The following is a 12,981-nucleotide window of genomic DNA, read 5'->3' as shown; positions in this document are numbered from 1 at the left end:
AATTGGAAATTTGAGATAGTTGTAATTTTACACGATTTGGCAACCTTGTAATTTCTTCGGATGGAGGGCCAAGTCTCAACTTATTTCACACAGACTATAATAATATTCCAAATTAGGGATTGAATGTATCAGCGCAGAAGCTTAGCTTTGCTCTTGCATGTGTTTCATTTTTATGATACATTATATACCAAATCTGCATAAACAACACCAAATCTAGCTCTGTACCTTGTTTAATAAGATTTATATGAATTTTCAAAGTTGTTATTATAAAATAGTTGTAAAAAGTTGTAAAATATATTTTTATTTATATTATACCGGGTGATTGAAAAAGGACTTTATAACTTTGAAAATTCATATAAATCTTATTAAACAAGGTACACAGCTAGATTTGGTGTTGTTTTAAAGGAAAACACTTCAAGTTTTTTTTACCTTAAACTAAAGATTTTCTATGTTACTTCCGTTGGTTATCTTGCAGACATCCCATCGACAGTCGTTTTCTTCCCAGACTCGCACTAGCATTTCAGGTGTAACTTGCTCAACAGCAGCGCAAATCCTTGCTCTATGTTCAGGTAGAGTAGCTGGCAAAGAAGGTACATATCTTTTATGAAACCCCACAAAAAAAATCTAGCAGGGTTAGTCTGGGGAACGAGGGGGCCGTGCAATTGGCGCATTAAGTCCAATCCACTGATTTGGCGGTCATTAAGAAAATCCCGGACGTCAGTCAGATAGTATGGTGGTGCGCCATCTTGCATAAAGAAAACATTTCGTTCTCGGTCATCCTCATCGAACTGTGGCATCAAACATTTTTGCAACAAATCAAGGTGCACTATGCCGTTTTTCAAACTAAAACACTCAGCTAGCACGCTCGGGTCCAGTGAAGGCAGCCATTTTTGAGGTAACTGCCGCCAGTGCTTGTGCGGCGCGACCAGACACTAGCGGACTACGGGAGTCAAAACTTGGAGTGTTTTCCTTTAATTAAAGCAACACCGCAACCAGCTGTGTACCTTGTTTAATAAGATTTATATGAATTTCCAAAGTTGTAAAGTCCTTTTTCAATTACCCGGTAAACATTCTATTTATTTATATTATATAACGTATTTTTATAATAGGTCTACGTCTAATGGGCTTATAATTAGTGATGATTGATAATTGATTGAGCTTGTATCTTCCACATTCATCATTTTACATTGATGACCTCTGACATTAGTAAGTGATCCAATGAAGATTTGATATTATAGAGCATAATACGTATACAACTAAGTATTTTTATATCAATAGACTATAAGTATTTTTTAAGAATAAAATAAATCCAGTTTCATTAGGTAGGCTACGTCATATTAATTCAGAAGAGCTAATACTATTTTATTTGTCAAGCCCACTAATGTTTTTTTTCAATACCACATACAGTAGAGAAGGATCAACTCGACTAATAGACTTATAATTTGTGATGATTGATAATTTATTGACCTTGAATCTTCCACATTCGTAATTTACATTGATAGAGTATTATTTAACATAATTATGTAATCCAATAAAGATTTGACATTACAATGAATACTAAGAATGATGCAATTTGTTGTCTCTTTTCGAGTGATTTATGGCTTGTTTCAGCTGTTGGCTCAACTCTCACTGGTGGACAAGAAGGTCTTCTAAATGCAAACCTCCACGTGCTCATTTATGGCCCGGAATATGTTCCTGAAGAACAAAAATTTGATCTCACTGTATTGGTAAATATCTACTTCTCATTGTTTATATATATCTTGAAATTCTTGTTTTTCGGTATTAAATTGACAATGTTATATTTTGTTAATATTGGAGGTAATTAGTGTCAAGTATTCTATTAATACTAGGCCTAATTCTATAATCGGAGTAAATTTAATCAATTTGGATGATTTAAATTGTTATAACAACAATTTTGAACTTCTTATGCATTTTGAATATTTTACAAATTCAGCATTTTAAATATAAATAAATTGTTTTAACTTTAATAGTGTAGAAAGAATACGAAAATAAAAAAAAACTTTTCATGTTCGAACTTTCAACATTGTGATGAATTGTAACGTGAGAGACAAACTGTCATAGAAGTTAATTAGAAGGCTAGAATAAATTTCTTCCGTACGGTCCATCTAAATATCTAAATCATAGTTCCAATTTCTATTATGGAGCTTGTAAGAATATAATATAGAAGAAAGATTAAATATTGGTGACCGTTGTATTCACCAGTTGAAATTGTATAATTATTATTAATCAAGTCTGTTAATTATAGTTAATTTTGCTTTTTCACAATTTCAGGCTCTCACATTATTGATCAATTTGGTTGAGCATAGCGAATCAAACAGAAAGCTAATGGTGGAGGCATTAGGACCCAGTGAGTCTACTGCTGTCTTCGACTGTGAGTTTTCAAAACTATACAAATGCTCAAACTTTCGTCGATATAAGCTAGCTTTCTAATCAGAATACCTAAGATTATTGAAATATGAGATTCATTCATGGAATAAATAATGTCCTGGACTCAATATAGGGTGTGGTACAAAGCTTAAGACTCAAGGTACAAAGCTGTTTGTTTTTGTTTAAAGGAAAACAACCAGTTATTAGAATAGTTTGATAGTGCGACATGGCATCATAACAAGTGTTTCAATTGAAAATGGCTTTCTCCACTGGATACAAGCATGCGTGGATGTCAGCTAGATAGTGTGTAACATCTTGCAGTGTGTGAGAATTTAGTCATTATCTATATTTGTTATCAAAAACTGTTGCAATTAATCCAGGTAAACTATCCTTGTGTTATTTCATCTTGGATAAAGATTGGTTGTTGTAGCACTCTCGGTTCTAGTTGAGGTAACCATTTTTACTATTCAACTAAAGCCAGTGTTTGTTACTGCGTGATTTTGTATTTACAAGCTATTCTAATAAAAAATGAGAGTCGCTTCTCTTTGTAACAATAGTAAACACAGTTCTATCTTTCTTGGATACCTATAATATTTCATTCACAGTTCAACCCTAAGATCTCAGTAACCACTGAACCAATCTTTAAGTTTAATACATCAAATTAAAGGGTAAGTTTAGAGAAATGCATTAAAATTTATGTTTTTTTCAAGATCCAATTATTATTTAATAGACCGAACGCAATGAGGTCTATGTTTTAACTCGGATTTTCTTTTGTCTGTATGAATTTATCTATGTAACGCATTTACGGCCAAAGGCGTTGATAGAAATCTATGAGATTTGGCAGGAATATTCCTTTTTTAACTGCACGTCGATGAAATTTTGCATTTTAAGGATAATGAAAGGAAAAGGAATTTCCTCCATACTCCGATATCACTATACAGGTTGTAGGGGTATGAACTCCCTACCATTACTCTACTCTAGGGCATTGTTCAAAGCTACAAAAAATTATAATTTTTCAAATTCCTAAAACAAAATGGCGGCATTAGAAATTTTGTTTCTTTGATAACTCACAAAACCGTTGGTTTTAAAAAATTACAAGAATTACTTTTTTTAGTAAATTTATTTACCTGATTGGTACCTGATTTTTTAAGATCGGACCAATATTAACTGAGATATGGCAGCCTTAGTGATAGGTGACCTCTGAAAGTTTGTTGCAGTGCAAACCAAGGCAAGCTAATAGAGTCGCCTCAATGATGCAACAATCTCAATTTGCATTGTATGTTAATAGTAAGCGATTTTGGATCATTTCAAATAATAAAATAACGTTACATAACCCTCTAAAGGTAGTTCACCAACCACTAAAGCTGCCATATCTCAGCCCAATCTTAAAAAAATTTGTACTAATCGATAGGCAATTAAATTTACTAAAAAACGTTATTATTGTAAAGTTTTTGTTAAACCATCGGTTTTTGAGTTATTTAAGAAACAACATTTTAAATAGCCGCCATTCAATTTTATTAAAATAATTTCATAATTGTTTTGTTATAAATGATTGTGCAAAGTTTGAATTTTGTATGTTAAACCATTATTTAGAAACAAAATAATGAGTGAAAAAAGCAAAATGGCCGCTGTGTGAGTAACTGAAGATTTCCGGATAGTTTAAATATGATATTTAGATATGTTTCTCACCCAGGAACAATGCCCTAGGCCTAGAGTATTGGTAGCGAGTTCGTAAATACCCTGTATATATGAATCGTCTACTCTGAAGATAGAATTAATCAAACTATAGAATATTCATAATCATCCAGATGTCACGTGGATTATTCATTGCATGCATTACACAGGCGTCTGAAGAAGCCGTGTCTATTTCTAGAAGGTCTATGGTTTCAATATTTTGTTTTGCAGTCATGGTATTATGATTTGAAGAACAGAATCTTTTCTTTCATGTGAGGTAAATGATTTTCTATTTTTGGGTGTATTCCTCTTCCCTCAATACTAAGTTCGAAAATTCTTAAGAATCATGTTAAGAATTAATTGTTTTTCCACGTGATGTGTGGTTTTTTATCATTACTAGAAAAAGATCCAAGTTGTATAGGGTAGAAGTGGTAGGTTTGCATAATTTTGAAAAAAACACTTGGAATACCCTTTTTGAAAAGGAGCTCCGAATCCATGGATGGTGCGCGCGACCACTCAATTTATTGTGATATTTTGATGAATAAAGGATTGTTGTGAACAAAGGCTCCTGAATAAAAATCTAGATGTTTTATATTGTTGACTCACAGCTCACAGTAGCCTTACTCTCACTAATAAGTGAATTGATGTATGGATTTTGTCCGCCAGTTTTCAATACTGATTTATATTGTACCTACATTATATCGGTTTCAGGTAAAACATCAGCCATTGAAACGCTGGTTGCACTTTTTTACAAACACGAAGAACTAGCTAGAACAGAAGAACGAAAGACTGACGCCATTTTGGATGGTGAGAAGCCAGAGTCGAAGTCAGCTGCACCACCCAAGTCGCATGAAGAGCACATCGAGGAGACTGTCGAAATGCGTGAGTGCTCCAATCTTCCAACTCTTATACTCATCATTTTATAACTGGGTTGTATCTATTGTCTATTAATAAATAAATAATGTACAATATCCTACTTCAAATCCATTAAATACGTATTTATTGAAGGTTTTAATAGATTGCTTTTTTATTTTCAATAATTTGATTATTTCAATTATTAGAATTTATATATCGCTCCAACTTTCATCCGTGTATTTGAATAGTTTAATTTATGTTGGTTTTCGTTTTTTAGTTTTAAAATTTTATATCTCTAGAATATATCTTACGCACTTGAAATTCAATTCATTTTTTTTGGAAAGCTTCAAATTAGATAGGATTTTGGTTTTTAATCTTCTTAATTTATCACACACAATAGATAAGTAACAAAAGTTAAAGTTTAAACGAAATTTGAAGTTTGTTTCTTTTGATCTCTTGCATTTGGAAAAGTGTAATTATCATGCGGATATTGTTGAATGATAATTGAAATATACATCTTTTCAAACAAAGTACAATATTATTCACGATGGAAATTCATGATGAATAGTAGTCATGATAATAATAAGTTAAAAATGATATTTTTGGTTGTGCAGTTTTCTTCGAATTAGAAAATAGTTACACAATATTATTTAACATTTTTTTATTCTGGTTGTTGAATGCAAGATCTGTTTTTTCAGTGAAGTCAGAAATGAGTTTGCTGTATTAAACTCTTTTTCTTCTCCTCATGCACTTCTGTAAGCAGCTAAATTATTTAGTGCAATCTCAAGACCCAAGACTAGAGCATTTTGAAAAGATGACTTGTTGAACTGAACGACAATGAATTCAGATATTCTCAATCGGGTAACGAATTCTCAATACTTTCATTTTATGAATACTACAAATAATTATTGTAGCTTCGCTTTTCTGTTTCCTTATTTTATAATTCATTATCGATCTTATATTGTTGAGCGCTCTTAAATACTCTTTAGTTTTTGAAAGTTATACATTTTCGTATATAATTTGTATATAAATTGAACGGTAACTGCTTGATAGAAGCAATGTTTTTCCGCTCAAAGAACTCCTGTCCGGTAGAGTTCTCTTATCCAATTTTCACCGTAGTCAATTAACATTTCCTATTTATTAAATTTGATCTTTTGTTTTTCAGTATTACAAAAAGCTGGAAAGAATATGGAGCATACATTCATAGCTGCATATGTCGTACTTCTTCTGGGATATTTGACCATTGAAAACAAGGTGAGCCTGCATCATTAGTGTTTAAAATACTTCTATTTCGTAACTATGAACAATTATCAATCTTTCATAGCAACATTTTTTGTAAGTGCCTCTCAGTCAGTAATTGAACTCAAAAATGTATCTTGAATTAACAAACTCACTTGTCTGTGGTGATTGAATCGATCGAACCTGTTCTGCTCATTCCTTGAATAATCTATTTATTATATTTACAATCACATTTATTCAATATAGATGTGCTTGCCAATTTGACAATCACGACAGAATTAGTTTGTGGCGTGACTATAAGTACTGGAAGCTTTGAATATTTTAAATGCCTTTTGAATATTTGAAGTTTGAATTCACTTGAATTCACATAGCAATATTCTTTCAGAGATACTTTGGACTTACTAGTATCATTGAGAAAAGAGAACATAAGGAAGATATGCCATAGTATAGGACGTTAATGTTCCAAATGTCACTGTGTCAACTCAATGCTATGATACTTTGTCGTTTATACACTCTCGCCTGGCCAAAGCAGTAATAATAGACAGTAGTCGCGTAATCAGATTGAGTAAACACAAATCGGATTGACATTTGGAACATAAACGACCTATTCCATGGGATGGATATCTTCTTAAGCTATCTTTTCTCTATGCTGATATTAAGGCCATGCAAGCGGTTAAAAAAGTTTTTACTGGTGATTTTTTTCAAAGTTTTTCTATTTGTAAACTATCAAGTTTTATCAAAATGATTTTTTACTCATTATTACTTTTTGAGATATGAGCGCATGAAGTTTAAATTGTTTTTCAAACATAATTTTGAATTCGATCAGAGATAAATTCATGATAATTATATTGAGGATAGATTCTTCATGATATTATTGATTGAATTAAAAAAATTACCTCAAAATATCAATTTGTGAGAGTTTTTTGACAATAATGTTGTCATTTTTTGAAAATGAAATAAGTTTTTTTTTAATATTTTTTTATTGTTAAGAAGAATTTTTTTCATTTCATCCATGTCTCCTCAAAATTTCATCCATTTATTCGACCGCATTTGAAATGATCTGTTTAGAAAATTGAACTTTATGCGCTCATATATCTCAAAAAGTAGTAATCTGATGAAAAAAATGTTTTCTGATTTTTTATAACTTGATTGTATCCAAATAGAGCAACTTACAAAAATATTACCAGTAGAATTTCAGCCGTTCAATGAAAACATGAACAAGTAACGTGGGCCTATAATATTTATTTGTGAAAATGTGTATACTCTAGTGATTTTGTTTTGAAAATCTATTATATTATAGTAATAACTTTCGCTCTATTGAGTACAAGCAATACTATTATCATTAATTGAATGAATTATCTGTTTCTGTTGCAGGACCATGAAACCGTAATCAGGTCTCATTTACCAAATGGCAATTTTGAAACAATGCTTAGCATACTTGAGAAATTCTTCAAGTTCATGACACTAACTGCTGCTGTAAGTTAACTTAAAACTACTTCATAAATTACATAATGACGCTTCCATATTTTGATGATGTTGATTTACTTATTGTGAAAATCGCTGTATTCAAATGATCAATCAATATTCATTCAATTTATTGAAGGAAGTAACTTACTGTAATCTCATAAAATTTGGGATATTTTCTCGATAGGTAATATTTCAAAATTCTCTTCTTTTAATCAAATGCACCATGTCACTGTATTGATAAAAAAATTCAATTGAATTAATTGCATAGCATTCAATTGGTGCTAAAAATTATTCAATATTTGTAAAATTTGTTGTGTAGTTGAGAAGTTGATATTGTGGTAATTATCCATATTGAATGAAAAAGACTAAGAAATTGTCAAAAAACCACTGATTTATTGATAATTCGAAAGACCGGTTTCGGTTATTAAACCATTGTCAATCTCTGATAAACTGATCAGAGTTTATCAGAGATTGACAATGGTGTAATAACCGAAACCGGTCTTTCTAATTATCAATAAATCAGTGGTGTTTTGACAATTTCTTAGTCTTTTTCATTCAATTTGTAAAATTCATTCCAATCACACAATGTAAACTCAATATTTATATTTGTAATTGATATTCTATGCTATTACTGCAAATTGCATAGTTAGTTACATTTTTTCTATGTATTGTTGGGTACCGCTAGATATGAATAGTGGTCACACATTAGATGTGACATTAAAGTCATATCCAATGTTTGTAGATATCACTTTTTACACACATTAGATTTAAATAAAATTCATATTATCAAACTAGTTGAAATCATTTCCAAATAAGGTTGAATTACCATCAGAATAGTATAAACATTAATTATACCATCTTACTAATATTATGTTATTTATTATTTAGCGTATGGCATAATTATACACAACACAATATTATAATGATAATGAGTCTCAAATGCCTACATATACACTGTATATTTTAAATTTCTCTTACTATGTTTTTTCGTTGTCACAGGCTGGTTCTGGAATCAACAGAGGCATCAAGGCAGCAGAAATGGTCATAAAGCAACTGACTCAAATTGACAAACGCTGAAATTTATGTTCAGAAACCACATTGACTACAAACTCTTATCATTCTATCAATCCTGCAAGCTGCTGAATCATCAATCAACGTAAGTCCTCCTAATCAATATCATGATTATCTGAATTCAATATTTCCATCTTCTATATATATAAAAATGAATGTATCTATGTGTGTTTGTTTGTTCCCTATAGACTTGAAAACTACTCGACAGAATAGCATGAAACTTTGCGAATATGTTGTGTGAATATTGGGGATGGTTTCTGACCAGATATTATTTTAATAGAGGGGCTAATAATTATTATTTATCAATTCATTTCACAGACCTATGTTTTTGAATTGCCGGTCGAGCGGCTACCGAAGTACGGAAAGATGATCATGATTCAAGATCACAAAAATTAGCCCCCTTAATCCAAGCCTGAGTAGCCGAGTTCATAGGCCTTCTGCTCCTGGTGCTAAGGCCTGGTAGCAGGTTCAAATCCCGTTCCGATAAACTTTTTTTTTGTTCCATCTTTTCTACTTTAATTATTTTCTACGCTAGAATCATCAATTGAGAATGAGTTATCGTTCGTATCATACATGTTTTATTGTTTATAATAATTTATTTGAGGTATTGTACATTTAAGAATGTACATTTACATCTAAAAAGTTCAGATTCAGGAATGATGATCAGTTTAGAGGTTATTACTATCAAAACAGTGGTTTAAATTCATAACGCTTCAAGCACAGAGATAGGACTATCACTATCAGTACTTTTACTCTTTTCTCTGTGCTTCAATAAAAAATCTTCTATATATTATAAGTTATTCAGTTTCAAAACTCGTTAACTCCAACCAAACTTTTTTTGCTTGTAGTCACAAGCAGACAAACAACCATTTTTTGTTTTTTATATATAATATATAGAAGATCTTTCTTATCAAAGCACAAAGAAAAGAGTAAAAGGACTGATAGTTATAGTCGTTTCTCTGTGCCTGAAGCGTTATGAGTTTAAAGCACTGTTTTGATAGTAATAACCTCTAAACTGATCATCATTTTACACAGACCATAGCTGAGCACACACATAGGAAGTCCGTCCTTAATGAGATATAAATGATTAAAAATGCTGCTGTTCAGATAATTTTCATGATGCAATTTATGTCATGCAGAAATTTTGTCATTTCATAAAAAAACTAAAACATTGAATTCAGTATAGATTGAGGTACAATAACCTACTATGCATTTATGTACTGATATACCATTAATATGCAGTTTTGTACAAGGATAGGCTGAGAAGTAATTCACAGACTGAATAAATTAACTACAGAAACTCGCCGCTGTTAGAAAGACGTTGCTGTCAAGCAATAACCAAAATAAAAATCACCATCTATCTAAACCACTATATTTTATATGCCTAATAGTTTGGAATATAATTCAAAATAAAATGTATTGAGAATTTGCAATTGCAAATCGCTTGTTTGATGTGATTTTATTTGTGTGGAGTAATTGTTTTTTAACTCTAAAATTTTTTTTCAGGTCACTGCACAGCTATAATATGCCATTTCTTCTGTACCATACTATTTGAAACTGCAATATATCTCAAGATTTTTTGATATAAATTTTATGAGACCATGTAAATATATTGTAAATGCAGTTTAATATTTGATTTGAATGATGTATGCTATCCATTGAACATATTGTAATAAATTACTGTATATCATTATAATAGATCTGTAACTTAGATGCATTGAATGCATCTTGAAACAACTGTAGATATTTCAATACTTATATTTTATAAAATGGTGTTTTACCGACTTCATGACTATGATTCTATATGGATCAATCATTCAGTTTATTAATAATTGATCAGAAAACGGCTCATAAAGGCATATCTTCATCAAGTCTTTTCCATATCGACAATTTTTTTTCTCATTTTCAATGTTTGACAATCATTTATTTGTTTTTTTCATTACGAATTGTCTTGAATTCTGTTGTAACTAGTAAACTTTTCTTATTGAAAGGATAGTTGAAAGTAAATTATACTATATGCTTTACTTTCATTGACTGAATAGTGTTTTTTCTTTCAATTTATTGTAATAGTATCAATGATGTGGTTTGTGTAATTTGTTTTAACATTGTTTTGTTTTTGTCTATATTTTTATCAAGTTCTTTCCTATTATATTCGTCTAAATTTATTGAAACTTTGTGAGAAGTAGCTTTTTTGAATCATTGTAAATAATAATTTTGATGATATTATTTGTATTACTGTTTCCAACCACATCATTTCGTGTGTGAACTCATGCTTTAAGAGACTGTTCTCAGGTGTTTTTATTTTACTTATTGTGCTAAGGATAGATACGTTTTATGTGTTTCTTGTGTATTATCTTTGTCCAACTGAATAGTGTGTTATTTTTATGAATAAAATTTACATCACACATTCAAAATAGCAGTAGTTCAAATAGCGTTCATGCAAAGAAAATTCCGAAATGTGCTATTGAAATAGGAATATTCTTTCTGTTATAGAACATATAAAACATTGAGAACAATTTATTGAATGTAAAAAACACAAATTTCAATTACTAATAAAATTGTAACTGTAATAGCCATATGAGTATCATATTTGTTGAGTTGATAAAGTCGATTCCAACTTTGGAACAAATTTATGTCAGATTTGTGTCAAAGAAGACTAATCAAAGTCAGACATGAGATGAGGTAGGCTGCGGTCACTGAGTTATATACAGTAATAATAGTTGACTCGCACTTTGGTTCATTGTATGCTAATTTTATACAATTTACAATTCCAGCACAATTTTATACATTATCCTTCCTTATGAAGAATTCTATAATCATTAAGACGTTATTTTCTTGAACACAATATCTCTTAGTTAAACTCTTCCATGATTAGCAATAGAACTATCGTGATATTTGGAATGCTGCTTTTATCACTGTTCCCTGGGAATTATTATTCTCCTTTTACAATTTACCTGCGGTGTTGAAAAAATTTTTATCCCTTGTTAAATTACTTTTTACTCATTAGTGAAAACTCAGTTTTTTAATAAAAACTTCAACTCATGTTTCTTGGTTTACTTGAGCTTGAGTTTCTTAAAATATATCGGACTTTTACATGTATAAATTTCAATTGAAAAACTCACATTCTTCTGGAAATATATATTAGCTTTACTCTGAGAAGAATATAGTGCTAGGCATTGATTTCTATTTGATTATTAAGATTACATTTTAATCCAGGAATTTTGAAATTTTCCTTCTAAAAGGTTTCAATTGGGATACTACAAAAAGATTCATCGGGTAATAAAAATTCATAATTACCAAAGTAATTATTAGAAATGTATAATATTCATCTATAACAATGAAAAGAGAAACTTTCAAAGTTGCTTTTAGAATAAATACCTTGGGCCCCGTTTAGACTAGGCAGCCAAGACGTACAGCCAGGCAGGCAACCAGGCTACATAGTCAGCCGGGCAGGGCAGGCAGTCGCTCACTCCATCACCGATCAGTGGTTTTAAACTTGGACAGCCATCCAGGCACATTTTGGCTGCTGTTTGGATGCCGAGACCGAATGACTGTGACCTGGTTGCCTGGCTGGCTGTGCGTCTTGGCTGCCTAGTCTAAACGGGGCCCAACGTATTTATTCTAAAACCAACTTTGAAAGTTTCTCTTTTCATTGTTATAAATAAATATTATACATTTCGAATGAGTACTTTAGTAATTATGAGTTTTTAAAATCTGATACATCTTTTGTAGTTTTCCTGTATTTTCATATCTTATCTGAATCATAATAATGTAATTGGTTGAAAACATTCACCATGAATATTTATGGTTCTTATTGAAATTATCTTCATTGCAAACGCTCACCGAATTAGAAGGACAGTAAACTTCCTTTTTTCAAATTAATAATTACTTGACTTTCCAACTTGAGGTAATTTTGAATTCATTTTTAAATATATAGCGTAATTCATAAATAATACCAATCATATTAGAGACAACTTAAGATCTTCGAATTATTATAGCCTTTGAAATATTCCTAAGAAAACACCATGTATTTTTACTAAAATAATTGTACATACATTATAAATATACAATAATGAAACTTGTATTATTTTTGTAACATTGTTAGTGTCTTCATGTCTGAGATTTCCTATAATTTATCATTTGATTCAGCAATACTAGCCTACCTATTATTACATTTTTTGTCAAGTCAGTAATAATTTTACAGATCCAGTATGCTCTAATTATTGTCAAAACACTTTCCTTTTGGTATCAGTATTTTTCTTGTTATTTATATTTTGATATGGTTGT

At 30.7% G+C, this 12,981-nt stretch overlaps 1 protein-coding gene across 1 annotated transcript in view; it reads left to right on the top strand.

Moving 5' to 3' along the window:
• LOC111047834 (protein wings apart-like) overlaps positions 1-12,262 on the top strand; it is a 53,867-nt gene extending 41,605 nt beyond the window's left edge. The window contains exons 11-17 of the mRNA XM_039420328.1: positions 1,612-1,727; positions 2,293-2,392; positions 4,774-4,944; positions 6,083-6,171; positions 7,531-7,632; positions 8,623-8,779; positions 10,201-12,262. Of these exons, the coding sequence (XP_039276262.1) occupies positions 1,612-1,727; positions 2,293-2,392; positions 4,774-4,944; positions 6,083-6,171; positions 7,531-7,632; positions 8,623-8,700 (656 nt within the window). The 3' untranslated portion in view covers positions 8,701-8,779; positions 10,201-12,262. The remainder of the gene's footprint in view (positions 1-1,611; positions 1,728-2,292; positions 2,393-4,773; positions 4,945-6,082; positions 6,172-7,530; positions 7,633-8,622; positions 8,780-10,200) is intronic.
• Positions 12,263-12,981: the final 719 nt, after the last annotated feature.

The sequence above is a fragment of the Nilaparvata lugens genome, chromosome 1, assembly GCF_014356525.2.
Source record: "Nilaparvata lugens isolate BPH chromosome 1, ASM1435652v1, whole genome shotgun sequence".
NCBI lineage: Eukaryota > Metazoa > Arthropoda > Insecta > Hemiptera > Delphacidae > Nilaparvata > Nilaparvata lugens.
Note: the sequence above shows the minus strand (reverse complement) of the source record. Positions and strands in the feature narration are given on the sequence as shown.